Source organism: Xyrauchen texanus, chromosome 6 (assembly GCF_025860055.1).
Source record: "Xyrauchen texanus isolate HMW12.3.18 chromosome 6, RBS_HiC_50CHRs, whole genome shotgun sequence".
In the NCBI taxonomy this organism is placed as follows: Eukaryota; Metazoa; Chordata; class Actinopteri; order Cypriniformes; family Catostomidae; genus Xyrauchen; species Xyrauchen texanus.
The window spans coordinates 17,917,441-17,932,179 of NC_068281.1; the positions used below are offsets into that span (position 1 = coordinate 17,917,441).

Genomic DNA, 14,739 nt, shown 5'->3' on the forward strand with positions numbered 1-14,739 from the left:
GTGTGTGTGAGAGAGACATGCAATTTTGTCTCTGACCAAGCCTGACTGTGCTTTGATGCTTTCAGCATCACAGCTGTTTCCTTTTCACTAGAGACAGAGTGGAAGTCAGTATGACATTTGCTTTAATACAGTAGAAGTTGTGGGGGGTAGCGAAGGGGCTGATGACACCCTACTGTGCAAGGGCTGTGTGCAAGCAGAGCGGGTGATGAGATTACCGTCCGCAATGAGGTGCTCCGGAATGTGGAGTATGATTCGGACATTAAGAGTGCAGGAGAGGTGAGACGTGCAGACGAGTCCAATCACACAGCTCACAACACTGATCAAAGTCAGGGTGGTCTTGTTGATAGGGCTACGTGGGGAACCTGGGGAGAAGAGAGAAATAGAGAGAGAGAGAGAGAGAGAGAGAGAGAGAGAGAGAGAGAGAGAGATCACAATAAAAGAGCAATGCTGTGAGCCTGGAAAGTTCACATTTTTATGTGCACCTCTAAAAGGCACAAGGGAGGCAGTTAAAAACAGCCAACATCAGGGTTTGTGTGTCCATGAAAGAAGCACTGGATCAAACCAACCAGCTTTGGCATAAATAGTGTGGTGAAAAGATAACTGTTTACATTTTAAAGGCTGATATTTTGTATGATTAACTTTTAATGTCAAATCATGAATAAAGTTGTTTTTAAAAACTTTTTTATTATTATTATTATTATCCAGCCAAACTGGTTTGGTGTAGTGCCTGTTCATCTGTCAAAAACAAGGCAGTAGGGACAGCTAGCTGTGACTGAATAGTATAAACAGCATTGGCTCATGAATATTAATTAGGTGATGTAATGTTCACCCAGTAGTTCTACCTGCTTTGTTACAAAGCAGCTAAATGGGAGCTAGCCATATTAGAAATAACATCCTAGTCATTTCTTAAATCGACTGCCAAATCAGATGGTTGGCAGAGGCTTCTGCTTGGTCTTAAAGGGATAGTTCACCCAAACATGTTTTTGTTCTTCTGTGATACACTAAATGAGATGTGAAGCAGAAGGTTAGCCAAAGTTCTTTTCTATTTACTTTCATTGCATCCTATTTCTATACAATAAAAGTGAACGGTGACTTTGACTAAAGTGTTCACAGAAGAAAGACATGTGGGTTTGGCACATCAATAGGGTAAGGGTGATGAGAGTATTATCATTTTGGGGTAACCTGTTATTTTATGTGGCTACAATTGGTTCTGACCAAGCAAAGCAAAGCTCTTAAAATATAATGATTTTAGCACAAAAAGTGAAGGAATAATTTAGAAATGTCTAAAAGTGGGGTTACAATAGTTGCTATGCCTCTGGGTATACAACAAGGTTACACAAAAAAAGACATATTCATACGTATTCACAAATGAATGAGGACACAAAGGTGATGATCAGATACTGTATTGTGGAGATCCCTCCACTTTGCTAGTCATAGCTCATTAACACTAAGTGACATTTAAAACTCAGTTAACATCTCGGGACAAATCTGAGTCAAATGAAAGAGGTCTGACAAGAGAAATGAACCACATATGCAATGAAATCAGATGATACATTCATAGTATGTATGTCAAAATACAGCTGACGACAATACATTAACAATGATATATATTGTGTAATTACATTCAAAATTTTTGTACATTCTCTGAAATTACAAAATAGAGTTACCCAGACACACATTTTCATAGTGTTAAAAAAGTGCATATGAATGGAGGAAACCCAGTTTTACAATATAAAAGCATAGATACTTAAAGGTGCAATATGTAATATATTTACTGTACTAAAGCATAACATTATCATAGATTGTTATCAGAGATTTAGGAAGCATGATAAGTTGAAATACTGGCTTATCCGAAAACAATGCTACAGCAGTGTATTCTACTTTGAAATGTCTGTTCCAGGATGGAATTTCTGTTTGTGTTTTGGTCTGTGTGATCCTGCCCACTGCCCATTTCCCAATAGTATTTCGACACCTCGGGTTGTCAGATTTTAAACACGTTAGCAGGCAAACACAGCGTGCTGCAGTCATGGAAGCCAGCAATACATCTAATTAACATTGACAGTCTTTTATAAAAAAAAATTCACATGAGCTGGTTTATAATCTGCAAACAATAAAATCACTGCAAATGTATACATTAGCTGATGAACTTACAGTGTAATGCTCATCGCTTGCCATTGTCAGTTTGCTCATTCCTGTTGCGTGCCCTCAACCTGGCAACCCCCGTGAGCTTTGAGTCTGGAGTGGAGAGGGCGGTGGAGACAACTCTCTCCAATATTTTGAATTTGGACTGCAGAACGGATTTTAAATGCTTGATGTCAATGTTACATAGTGCTCCTTAAAACAACATGATCTTTAAGCAGGAATGTTAGCTGAGAGATTTAAAATCTCTCTGTTCACACATACAGTGGACTAATTTCATAACAATGGTCTCATTTTACAGATAACCCCTACATTTTAAGAAATGATTGCAATAATTAATTAATAACTTTGTATATGTTTACAATTTTATGATAACATTTTATATATAAATTTTTTTTTAATGTCTAAAGTTTAAAACATGCCATTTCAGTTCATTGTCCTCAATTTTCAAGCAAAAAGTCTTATTTTATTCCACTGGATGAAAATATAATATATTTTTTCCTCTATCACTGTCACGTTTATATGTGTTTTTGTTCATGTTTTGTGTTAATGTCTTTTATTTTTTAGTTTAGTTCCAGTTTTATAGTCATATATTCATGTCATGTGATTTCTTGTTCCCTCATGTGATCTTGTCATGTGTTTCCCCTGTTCCTGTGTCTTGTTTTCATTGGTTCATTGTTTGAGTATATTGTTTATTAGTCTTGTCTTTTCATTGGTTCATGTTTTAGTAGTCTTGTTATCTTGTTAATAGTTTAGTCTTGTTATTGGTTGTCATTGTCATGTGTTTGCCCATGTCCATGTATTTAAGCCCTCATGTTTGCCATTGTCTTTGGTCAAGTATTGTGTTGGTGTAACGTTGTGTCATTGTTAAGTCAAGTTAATCAAGTAATTGAAGTTTTGGATTCACATTTTTGCAAGTCACGTATGTTTGTTTAGTTTTGGATTTCACATGGTAAATAAACTGCACTTAGGTTCTCGCATCATCGTTTTCATCTGATTCTGCCTGTCATTGTTAAGTGAACATTCTATCACATTATAATGATCTGAAATGTAGGTGGTGCTCTAATGCATAATAAAGTCCTGAGAGCTTCCACACTGTTTTGTTAAATATCTAGGCTTCTGAGTTGTCTAGAAGCCCAATCTAGAAGAGAATCTCATCTTTACAATGATTTGTAACATGAGAATGTCTCGGGTTACTTGAATGTAACCCTTGTTCCCTGATAAAAGCGGAGATAACTGTATTCATAGAGTCCCCAAATAGGCCGGAAGGCGAAACCGGGGCATCAAGAAGGAAAACTTTGTTCTTATCTTTGATGCCCGATAGGCTGAGCCATAAGTGTCATTCTGTGCTAACCAAAGCAGACTTAGCCCAGCTAATGGCACGGGCTGTCTGCTTGGTCGCACGGAGAGATAGATCCGTGGCTCGATGAAGCTCACAGAAAGCTTCCTCATCAAGCGTGGTACCCGCACTCAGGTCCTTTAGCAGGTCAGCCTGGTATGCCTGCAAGACTTCCATAGTGTGCAGAGCAGCACCAGGCTGACCAGCTGCTTGATAAGCACTCCCCACTAGCATGGAGGTAGTCCTGCATGGCTTTGTGGGGAGAGTGGGTGTCTTTAGTGATGATGTCGAGCCAGGCGAGAGATAACCCGCAAGTGTCTCTTCTACCGGCGGCATCAACGAATAGCCCCGTGTCTCAGCATCTATGATAGTCGAATATGTCGACATCAAGGGCACCAAGACACAGGAAGTAAAAAGATTCCTCCATGAACGAGAAAGCTCGTCATGGAGGTCATCAAAGAAAGGAAGGGACTAATATAGCGTTCCCCTCCTCTTTTTTTTTTTTAGCCACCAGACAAATCTGTCTTATAGTTTGGAGTGTTTGGGGGGGTTCTCTTGTTCACATGACCAGTCTAGCTGTAGTCTGGCCACCACCCGAGTAACCACCTCGAGTAATTTCTCAGCCGCTTTATTATTATGCCTGGAATGTTCAGAGGTTCAGCGCCCCCTCATGAAACAAAGAGGTGCCGAGGCGCGCTTCAGGCTCACGAGAAGGATCAGCTGTATCTGGGGAGAGAGCGAGCGATAGGGACGGACCCGACTCTCGCTTCTCAGCCAGATATATTTGAGAGCCCCACGAGGAAAGAGTGGCCGCTGACTCCCGGAAGTAAGCGAGGCGAGCGCGAAGCATTGCTCGAAAGCAGATCGCAATGCTCGCACCCGCCCCGCCCCAATGCGAGAGCAGGGAACACACATCGTTTGCCTTGACTTTGTCATATTTCCCCCCCTTTCTTTTTTTTTTTTTGAAAGAAAGAGAGAAAAGAGAAAAGGTCTTCTGCGCACTGCCTAACTCCTAACAGAGGAAATAAAGTTCTGAAAGGCTCGTGAAAGCACACACACACAGAATGATCTCTGAATACAAATAATCTGACGACGCGCTGGTTACGCATCTATTTATAGCCCAGCCCCAGGTGCATCCAATGATTACACTGGCAGAGGCTATAAATTCCGGTCAGTGTTCATTGACGTGTTACACACATATTCACAGCTGGTCACACACATGAAGTTGTTCCCAAAGCACTTTAAGCGCAGCATCAGAAGTGTAGCTTTTTGTAAAGGGAACCTATTTTAATTATTATTTGTATATCATACATTTTCTAAAGGACTTCATATTTTGTTCTAAATATTTTTGGCACAACATTGGATTATTCACCCTAGCAAGCTATCAAACAAGTAAACAAGAAATGTATTTAACTCATTTTAAATAATTCTAACAAACCAAGGTAAGATTTTATATAAAATTTGAGGCTATTTTGGGTTTACAGATCAGTGGTCAGCAAATAAAAGAGACATTTGCATTTTATGCCTTACCAAAATAAAATTTCACTTTGAGATATTTAAAAAAAATAAGTTAAACTGTGGTATTATGGAAAATAAACTGTACAGTCACCTTCCTGAGAAGGAGAGCCTTCAGTTGATATTTGACCCTATTTAAGTGCTTTTATTTTCATTAAAACAAAATTCTACAACGTAAACTCTAGGTGGGGTCAATTTGCGACACAAATGTTTTCAGGCCTTATTATGTTATTTTATATAACTAAATGCAAAAGTGATGGGGTTCAGATTCTAAGCTTTCAAATGATACCACATATGCCTTACTTATGCATCCAGGGACTTCAGGGTTTTAAGTGTTAAAATGGCTCTGCAGAGTTTAAGAGATTAACTGTGAAGAAGTCTGACAATTGGGAGACAGTAATAAATGTTAGCATTTAAGATTTAGGGAGGGCTTGACCCGAGTTGTTTTATATGAAATTCAGGTGTGCAAAAAAGGGTTATGCAACATTTGTAGCGCTTAGAGGTGCCAGACAAAGGAGGGTGCCGAACCATCCCAAAGGGGGCGGTTGGACAGCAAAACATTTAAAGGGTTAGATGCCGAATAAATTTCAAGGGGACACCATCATTGTTCTTGCATGTCCCACCATAAATGGGTTGTTAAAACGATCACACAGAAAACCGGCAAGTAGTTTGTGAAAGTCATCTACTCCAACATCAACTCCATTCATTCATTTTACTGACAAGCACCATCCAATAATAATAGATAAATGATTTCTAGTCCCATGGAAACCAGAAATTGATTTTGTTCACATAAACAATGGTGAGTGTGACTCAAAGGTTGCATTTTCACTCTAAAATAAAAATGATACTTCACTAACGATTAGGTTTAGGATTGGGGTTTGGATTAGTGGGTCAAATTAAAGGGTTAGTTCACACACAAATGAAACTTCTTTCATTATTTAGATGTGTATGACTTTCTTTCATTTATTGAACACAAACAAAGATTTTTAGAAGAATCTTTCAGCTCTGTAGGTCCATACAATGTAAGAGAATTGGTGCCGAAATGATGAAGTTCCAATAAGGGCAACAAAAAAGTACTCCAGATCACTCTGTTGATTAACTTCATGTATTTTGAAGCAATATGATTTGGGTTTGGGTGTGAAATAGATACATATTTAAGTTGTTTTTTTACTATAAATTATCTTCCCTGCTCAGTCAATCTCCACTTTCACTTTGACTTTTACATTCTTCTTCTGTTTTTGGTGATTTGCATTCTTTATGCATATCACCCCCTACTTAGCAGGGAGGAGAATGTATGATAAAAGATATGTCTGAGGATATGGATTTAACCACTGTCAATATGGATTACATACAATATATGCTCCCTTCATGTGGATTTTGGAGCTTCAAAATGTTGGCACCCATTCACTTGTATTTTGATGACCTACAGAGCTGAAATATTCAGGAGGGTAAGTAAATCATGAGAGAATTTTCATTTTTGGCTGAGCTATCCCTTTAATAAACAGAGTGTCTATTTGCAGACTAGGGGTCTGTTCAAAAGCTTAGTGAGTTGCAGCGCTGTCTCCTGCCAATATAGGCAGCTGTCTTCTATGGCATAACTGAAATGGAGCTTCATAAGAGACTGATTTGGAACACTCTACATACAATAGGTGGCAGCTCTACACGTTATTCAAATAGTGCTCCATACACGCAGCGAAGGAGAGACTTGAAACGCAGCTGTTTTCAGTGCTCAAGATAAATACCTCAATATTCAAATAGACCTTATCCGCACTAGCACATCTTTGATTTTTAATGGGAACGAAAATGCGGCTGTGAGGGATACACTTACAGTCTCTTCAGTGGACTGGACTGCAGTTTAAAGTGTTTTTGGATTGTTCTGCAAACAAAACATTGGTAAAATATCTGTCCAAATACATTCAGTATAGAAAGAACTCCAGACAACATGAGTTGTTGAAAATCAGATGTGATCTAGGAGCTTAATTCAGCTTTATACCATTTGTGCCATTGAAGAGTTAGTCTATCTCTCACAGCCATTCCCATTAAAATCAAAGATGGCGCTTGCGTGAAAAAGGTCTATGAGGATAAATATGCAAAGCACACACAATTATGGTAAAATAGTCAGTTTTGTATCTTATTAAACTGTAATTAGTATTTAGAAAAGATTATAAGTATATTTATTATCAAAATTTCTCTCACTTGGATTTAATACTACTTAATACTACTTATATTAATATGTAGAAATTATTATAAAGGTTGATTTTCTTGCAATGAGTTGGTCATGGTGAAGTTCAGAGAGTTGAGAGAAAGGTTTGATCTGGGTAAAATTGACAATGGTTTTACTATAGTAACATTTAACCACGTTTTTTGGCTGAAGGCACAGTTTTAATGAAAATACCACAGCTATATGATATTAAAATAGTAATCATGTTTAATGTTGTGTATACTAAGATTTTACTACAAAATACCATGTTGATACTATGGTTACAGTAGTAAAATCATGGCAAATTTTTGTAAGGGAATGTTAGGGGTTGGTGTATGGTGTCTATGGGACTCTTAATAAACACAATAAACAGACTGCTGTGATGCCCCTATACTGTATTTTCACATTTAATTAGGGGTGTAAATAGTATCAGCCACTATTTGCACTGGGGTGTAAATAGTAAATATACAGTGCATCCGGAAAATTATATTAAATAATATATTATATAAATTAATTAATTTGAGTTGTGGTGATTATATACACTACCGGTCAAAAGTTTTGAAACACTTACTCATTCTTTATTACAATGTATTTTTCTCACATTTTAGAATAATAGTTCACAGCTCTTCACTTTTTCCATATTTCGTTATTTTACAGCCTTATTCCAAAATGTATTAAATTCATTACTTTCCTAAAAATTCTACAAACAATACCCCATAATGACAAAGTGAAAGAAGTTTGTTTTAAATCTTTGCAAATTTATTAAAAATAACAAACAAAAAAAGAATCACATGAATTCACAGCCTTTGCTCAATACTATGTTGGAGCACCTTTGGCACCAATTACAGCCTCAAGTCTATTTGAGTATGATGCTACAAGCTTGGCACACCTAATTTTGGGGAGTTTCTCCCATTCTTCTTTGCAGGACCTCTCAAGCTCCATCAGGTTGGATGGGGAGCATCGGTGCACAGCCATTTTCAGATCTCTCCAGAGATGTTCAATCAGGTTCAAGTCTGGGCTCTGGCTGGTCCACTCAAGGACATTCACAGAGTTGTCCCATAGCCACTCCTTTGTTATCTTGACTGTGTGCTTAGGGTTGTTGTCCTGTTGGAAGATGAACCTTCGCCCCAGTCTGAGGTCCAGAGCGCTCTAGAACAGGTTTTCATCAAGGATGTCTCTGTACATTGCTGCATTCACCTTTCCCTCTATCCTGACTAGTCTCCCAGTTCCTGCCTTACTCACATTTTAGAATAATAGTTCACAGCGCTTCACTTTTTCCATATTTTGTTATTTTACAGCCTTATTCCAAAATGTATTAAATTCATTACTTTCCTAAAAATTCTACAAACAATACCCCATAATGCCAAAGTGAAAGAAGTTTGTTTTAAATCTTTGCAAATTTATTAAAAATAAAAAACAAAAAAGAATCACATGAATTCACAGCCTTTGCTCAATACTATGTTGGAGCACCTTTGGCACCAATTACAGCCTCAAGTCTATTTGAGTATGATGCTACAAGCTTGGCACACCTAATTTTGGGGAGTTTCTCCCATTCTTCTTTGCAGGACCGCTCAAGCTCCATCAGGTTGGATGGGGAGCATCGGTGCACAGCCATTTTCAGATCTCTCCAGAGATGTTCAGTCAGGTTCAAGTCTGGGCTCTGGCTGGTCCACTCAAGGACATTCACAGAGTTGTCCCATAGCCACTCCTTTGTTATCTTGACTGTGTGCTTAGTGTTGTTGTCCTGTTGGAAGATGAACCTTCGCCCCAGTCTAAGGTCCAGAGCGCTCTAGAACAGGTTTTCATCAAGGATGTCTCTGTACATTGCTGCATTCACCTTTCCCTCTATCCTGACTAGTCTCCCAGTTCCTGCCGCTGAAAAAGATCCCCACAGCATGATGCTGCCACCACCATGCTTCACTGTAGGGATGGTATTGGCCAGGTGATGAGTGGTGCCTGGTTTCCTCCAGACATGATGCTTGCCATTTAGGCCAAAGAGTTCAATATTTGTTTCATCAGACCAGAGAATTTTGTTTCTCATGGTCCGAAAGTCCTTCAGGTGCCTTTTGGCAAACTCCAGGCGGGCTGTCATGTGCCTTTTACTGAGGAGTGGCTTCCGTCTGGCCACTCTACCATACAGGCCTGATTGGTGGAGTGCTGCAGAGATGGCTGTTCTTCTGGAAGGTTCTCTTCTCTCCACAGATAAATGCTGGAGCTCTGTCAAAGTGACCATCAGGTTCTTGGTCACCTCCCTGACTATTGCCCTTCTCCCTGATCACTCAGTTTGGCCGGGCGGCCAGCTCTAGGAAGAGTCCTGGTGGTTCCAAACTTCTTCCATTTACGGATGATGGAGGCCACTGTGCTCATTGGGACCTTAAATGCTGCAGAAAGTTTTCTGTACCCTTCCCCAGATCTGTGCCTCTATACAATCCCGTCTCGGAGGTCTACAGACAATTCCTTGGACTTCATGGCTTGGTTTGTGCTCTGACATGCACTGTTACTGGTGGGACCTTATATAGACAGATGTGTGCCTTTCCAAATCATGTCCAATCAACTGAATTTACCACAGGTGGACACCAATCAAGTTGTAGAAACATCTCAAGGATGATCAGTGGAAACAGGATGCACCTGAGCTCAATTTTGAGTGCAATGGCAAAGGCTGTGAATACTTATGAACGTGATTTTTTTTGTTTTTTATTTAAATAAATTTGCAAAGATTAAAAAAAAAAATATTTCATGTTGTCATTATGGGGATATTGTTTGTAGAATGTTGAGGAAAATAATGGAGTTATCAGTCTGTACTTGTATCCTTGATGAAAGTATGGGTATAAGCTTCACTAAAATTCTTTCACAGATTGCAACATTTTAACTTCGCTTAAATACGACATACTAACACCTGCTTTGTAATGCAAACATGCACAAACATGTCTATCAAAGTCAACGCGCTGCTCACAACCAATCACCAGTTCATGCAAAGTGATCTAGCAAAAATGCAAAACAAGCCATGTCTATTATTAACTTAAGTCCAATTAAAGGTGTTGTTGCCACAGTTGACTACTACTGTTTGTGACAAGTACAGGGTTTAACATTTGATAATTGAATGGATGAAGCATTAAAGTGTAATAAGGGTCTGTTAGTTGCTTTGAAAGTGGCAGCTCCTCAAGAGCTTTGCATTTAGTCTGGTCTCTTTAGAGCAAAATACAGCGTTCCTCTAGAGACAATTCAGGGGTTTCAGTCAGACTCTTGCATTAGTGTCTGACAGTAATGTCCTACGGGCTTGTCACAAGCCCTCTGACACTTAACATACAATAATGTACCCAGCTTAAAGTTAAAAGTGGTCTACAAACTGAGCTGCTAAGCTTAAGGTGTTTAAATCCTTTTAAACCTGTATTTAGTCATCATTCAATTCTGAAAATGTCCACAAAGAGGCTCTGAAGAATTCTCTAAGCAAAGTTAAAAATTGCGGACAGTTTAAGAACAAAGAACAAAATGACAAAATCATGTATTAAGGATTCATGCACTGTAAATAAATACATAAATTAATAACCTGAGGTCTCTCCAACTGAGAGACCTAACAATATTTTTTTAATGACTAGCTGCATATACAATATCTATTCTAGATGGTTAAACATTTTTTCTATAAATTAATTTATTTGAGTTGTGGTGATTATATACTCTACCGGTCAAACATTTTGAAACACTCATTCTTTATTACAATGTTTTTTTTCTCACATTTTAGAATAATAGTTAAGTCATCAAAACGTCATGGTTACTGTTGTAACCTCCATTCACCGAGGGAGGGAACAGGACGTTGTGTCGAATGAAGTGACACAGGGGGTCTTCCTGCAACGCCAAACGTATCTCTGAACCTGAGAAAATGCCAATGTCATGTTGTTGTCAATGTCAAATTTGCGAGTGCCAGTCAGGATTTTGCACTGAGGAGCCAAAAATAAGGTACGGCTGTTTACAGTGGTAGGTCTAGTGCTGTGGCAGGAGGGACTCAACGTCTCGTTCCCTCCCTCGAGGAACGGAGGTTACAACAGCAACCATGATGTTCCCCTTCTGTCACTCACTCAACGTTGTGTCGAATGAAGTGACACAAGGGGTCCCATCTAAAAACAACAAGCACTGACCATGTTACGTGAACTGACATGACAGGTACAAGCAGGCGACTGCGTGCTAGAGGCAACTGTGTCGGCTGCACGTAGCCCTCCCCAACGCCCCCAAAAAGATGTCACATTCAGACCTTAGGTTCCCCGCACCCCTGAGGGGGGAACAGGCGCTACATGACTAGCATGGGAGCAAGCCCGGCAGCTGCGCCTTTTCTCTCACTTAGTCTCTCACATAGGACGTGAAGCGGCTGGGGCTATCTTAAAGCTATGAAACGCGTTGGTGAAGGCGGTCTTTCCCGGTCCTATTCTTTCAGGGGGAAAATACCTTGCAGAGGCCACTTCCTGCCCAGTCTAGGGGGAGGTAACATGTGTCAAATACACCATGAGGGTTGTGAAGCCATACTTGGGAAATGGTGCGGTGGTAGGTCCAGCCTAATGAGGGGGCACTCTACAAGCACGGTGACCGGGGCAGTGGGGCTGTCCAAGGGAAACGCGGGTCCGCCGACAGGGGGACCATACCGAGGGAAATACATCGCGGGGAGTTTGCCTGAAAAGGGAACGAAGCCCGTAGAGCCCGACCCCAGAACAGAGCACCCGTGACTCGTAGTGGGTCTAGCCGCAAATTGCTCCGCTGAATTGCCGGCCAGAAGGCTAGGGAGGAGAACATCCAGGGACCGACGCTTAGTGGCTAACCTGGGATAGAAGGAGCACTGGATCAACTTGGTGAAGGGCACTGTGTGCAAGCGGAACACCTGTGCCGCATTACCGAGTTCTACCGGCTAGGACCTGACAAAACATGGGACGAGACCGACTCGACACTGAGACTGTAAAATCTGGCAAAGGTATTGGGTGTTGCCCAGCCCGCTGCTCAGCAGATGTCTGCTAAGGAGGTGCCATGGGCCAGTGCCCACGAGGATGCCACACTTCTTGTAGGGTGTGTTCGAACCCGCAAGGGGGCGGGCACGGTCTGGGTGTGATAAACAAAGGAAATAGCATCAACGACCCAGTGAGGTAACCTCTGTTCAGAGACGGCGTTCCATTTCCGCCATCCGCCAAAGCAGACAAAGAGCTGCTCAGAACATCTAGAGCTCTGCGTGCGGTCCAAAAAGATACGCAAAGCACATACCGGACACAGAATCGAGAAGGCTGGGTCTGCCTCCTCCCGGGGCAGCTTGCTTGCAGGCTCATGGCCTGGTCCCTGAAGGGGGTCCCGAAGGTTCCCTTGGGCACGTAGCCCGGTCGCGGCCTCAGGATAATGTGAGAATGTGCCGGACCAAACTCTAGGCAGGTGTTGCTGACAGAAAACGCATGCAGGTCCCCAACCCTCTTGATGGAGGCTAACGCGATCAGGAGGGCTGTCTTCAGGGAGAGGGCCTTGAGCTCAACTGAATCAAGCGGCTTGAAGGGGGGTCTCTGAAGGCCAGAGTGGACCACAGAGAGATCCCAGGAGGGGAACAGGCTAGGCCAGGGAGGTTTCAGTCTCCGGGCTCCTTTCAGTCTCCGGGCTCCTTTCGTGGTGGGCTGCGATAGCAGCTACATACAGCTTCAAGGTGGAGGGGGATAGCCTCCCCTCCAGCTATGGGGGGACAGAGGTTTCCAGTCCAGCCTCGTGCTCACGGCGGCCCGGGAAAGCATAGCGGTCATCTGCGAATCAGCCTCAGACAGGGCGAGCAGACCCGGCCGGGTCATCCTCAATCATTTGGGAAGAAGGAACGATGCGGGGGGTGGCTGAAGTGGCTTTCTCTCGTGAGAAAAGAAAGCCGCGACCAGAATGTTGCCATGGCTATGTTCTCGCACTGAGAACATGAACCATTAATAAAACACTGGTTGCGTGTGATCTTAGCCCAGGCACGCGAGGCAGCTTTTATGACCATCAGAAGTAGAGAGAAAACAACCGAATGCAGGAACTATACAGAGGCGGAAAAACGTCTTTAAAAAGACGCGCCCTGAAAAGGACGTTCAACGCCTGCTGTGTATTTCTCTTTTATGAGGGGGAACTCAAACTCTTTTAGAGGAAATAAAATCTATTTAGGAGGAGAAACACTCTTTCAGGAAATGAAAGCGCTGTCGAAGCGTCAAGGGGCGTAGATTGCACAGCGTGCAGAGAGAGAGAACACCAGCTGAAAACGCACCGTAGGTCTAACAGCAGTGCTTATCGCCATTAGAGGTGAGTAAACAGTGGTGAACTCAGCTTGCTGTTGCACAACCGTTCGGCTCCGAAGAAAAATTCTGACTGGCACTCGCTGCCCCGCTTACCTTTATACCCGTATGTCCGGGGCGGGGCATGCAAATTCTGTCTGCCAACTTGATATTGGCCTTTTCTCAGGTTCAGAGGTACGTTTGGCGTCCCAGGAAGACCCCTTGTGTCACTTAATTTGACACAACTTCGAGTGAGTGACAGAAGGGGAACTATGGAATAACATAAATGGAACTATGGGAATTATCTTGTGACTAAACAAAATCAAAATATATAAAAACTGTGTTATATTTTAGCATCTTCAAAGAGGTCACCCTTTTCCTAGAATTTACAGACATGTACTCTTGACATTTTCTCAACCAACTTCTTGAGGTATCTGGGATGCTTTTTAAACAGTTTTTTTTTGAAGGAGTTCCTATTTATGTTGGACACTTATTGGCTGCTTTTCTTTATTATTTGGTCCAAGTAATCAATTTAAAAACTTTTTTTTTTTTTATAAAATTTTAGTTTTATAATGAAATAAATTTATTATGTGGCACAATTACATTTTTGTCTGCAAAACTAATTTAAAACATTAATCATATGCCTTCAGATCAAAAGATTTGAGATCATGAGAAACATTTCAGTGAAGTGTTTCAAAACTTTTGACTGGTAGTGTATATATATATCCTTGGCATTCTATCTGTCAGTTTGTCCAGATTCACAGGGGACAATTCACCCCAAGCTTCCTGTAGAACTTGCCATTGATGTGGCTGTCTTGTCGGGCACTTCTCACGCACCTTACAGTCTAGTTTATCCCACAAAAGCTCAAAGGGGTTAAGATCCATAACACCCTTTTCCAATTATCATTGTCATTGTCTGTTTCTCTGCCCACCCTAACCTTTTCTTTTTGATTTTCTGTTTCAAAAGTGGCTGTTATTTTTGCAATTCTTCCCATAATGTCTGCACCCCAAGTCTTCTCTTTACTGTAGTACATGAAACTGGTTTTGAGCGGGTAGAATTCAATGAAGCTGTTAGCTGAGGACATGTGAGGCATCTATTTCTCAAACTAGAGACTCTGATGTACTAATCCTCTTGTGTAGTTCTACATCTGGACTTCCACATCTCTTTCTGTCCTTGTTAGATCCAGTTGGCTTTTGTCTTAGAAGACTGTTGTGTACAAACTGTTTTTTGGCAATTTCAAGCATTGTATAGCCTTCATTCCTTAATACAACGATAGACTGATGAGTTTCTAGAG

The 14,739-nt window shown here is 41.2% G+C and overlaps 1 protein-coding gene across 3 annotated transcripts in view; it reads right to left on the bottom strand.

The window, feature by feature from the left end:
- The window catches only part of astn1 (astrotactin 1), a 449,912-nt gene that overhangs the window by 298,801 nt on the left and 136,372 nt on the right, over positions 1–14,739 (bottom strand). For all 3 annotated transcript variants that reach the window (XM_052129056.1, XM_052129055.1, XM_052129054.1), the window contains one exon: positions 216–362. In XM_052129056.1, coding sequence (XP_051985016.1) covers positions 216–362 — 147 coding nt within the window. The remainder of the gene's footprint in view (positions 1–215; positions 363–14,739) is intronic.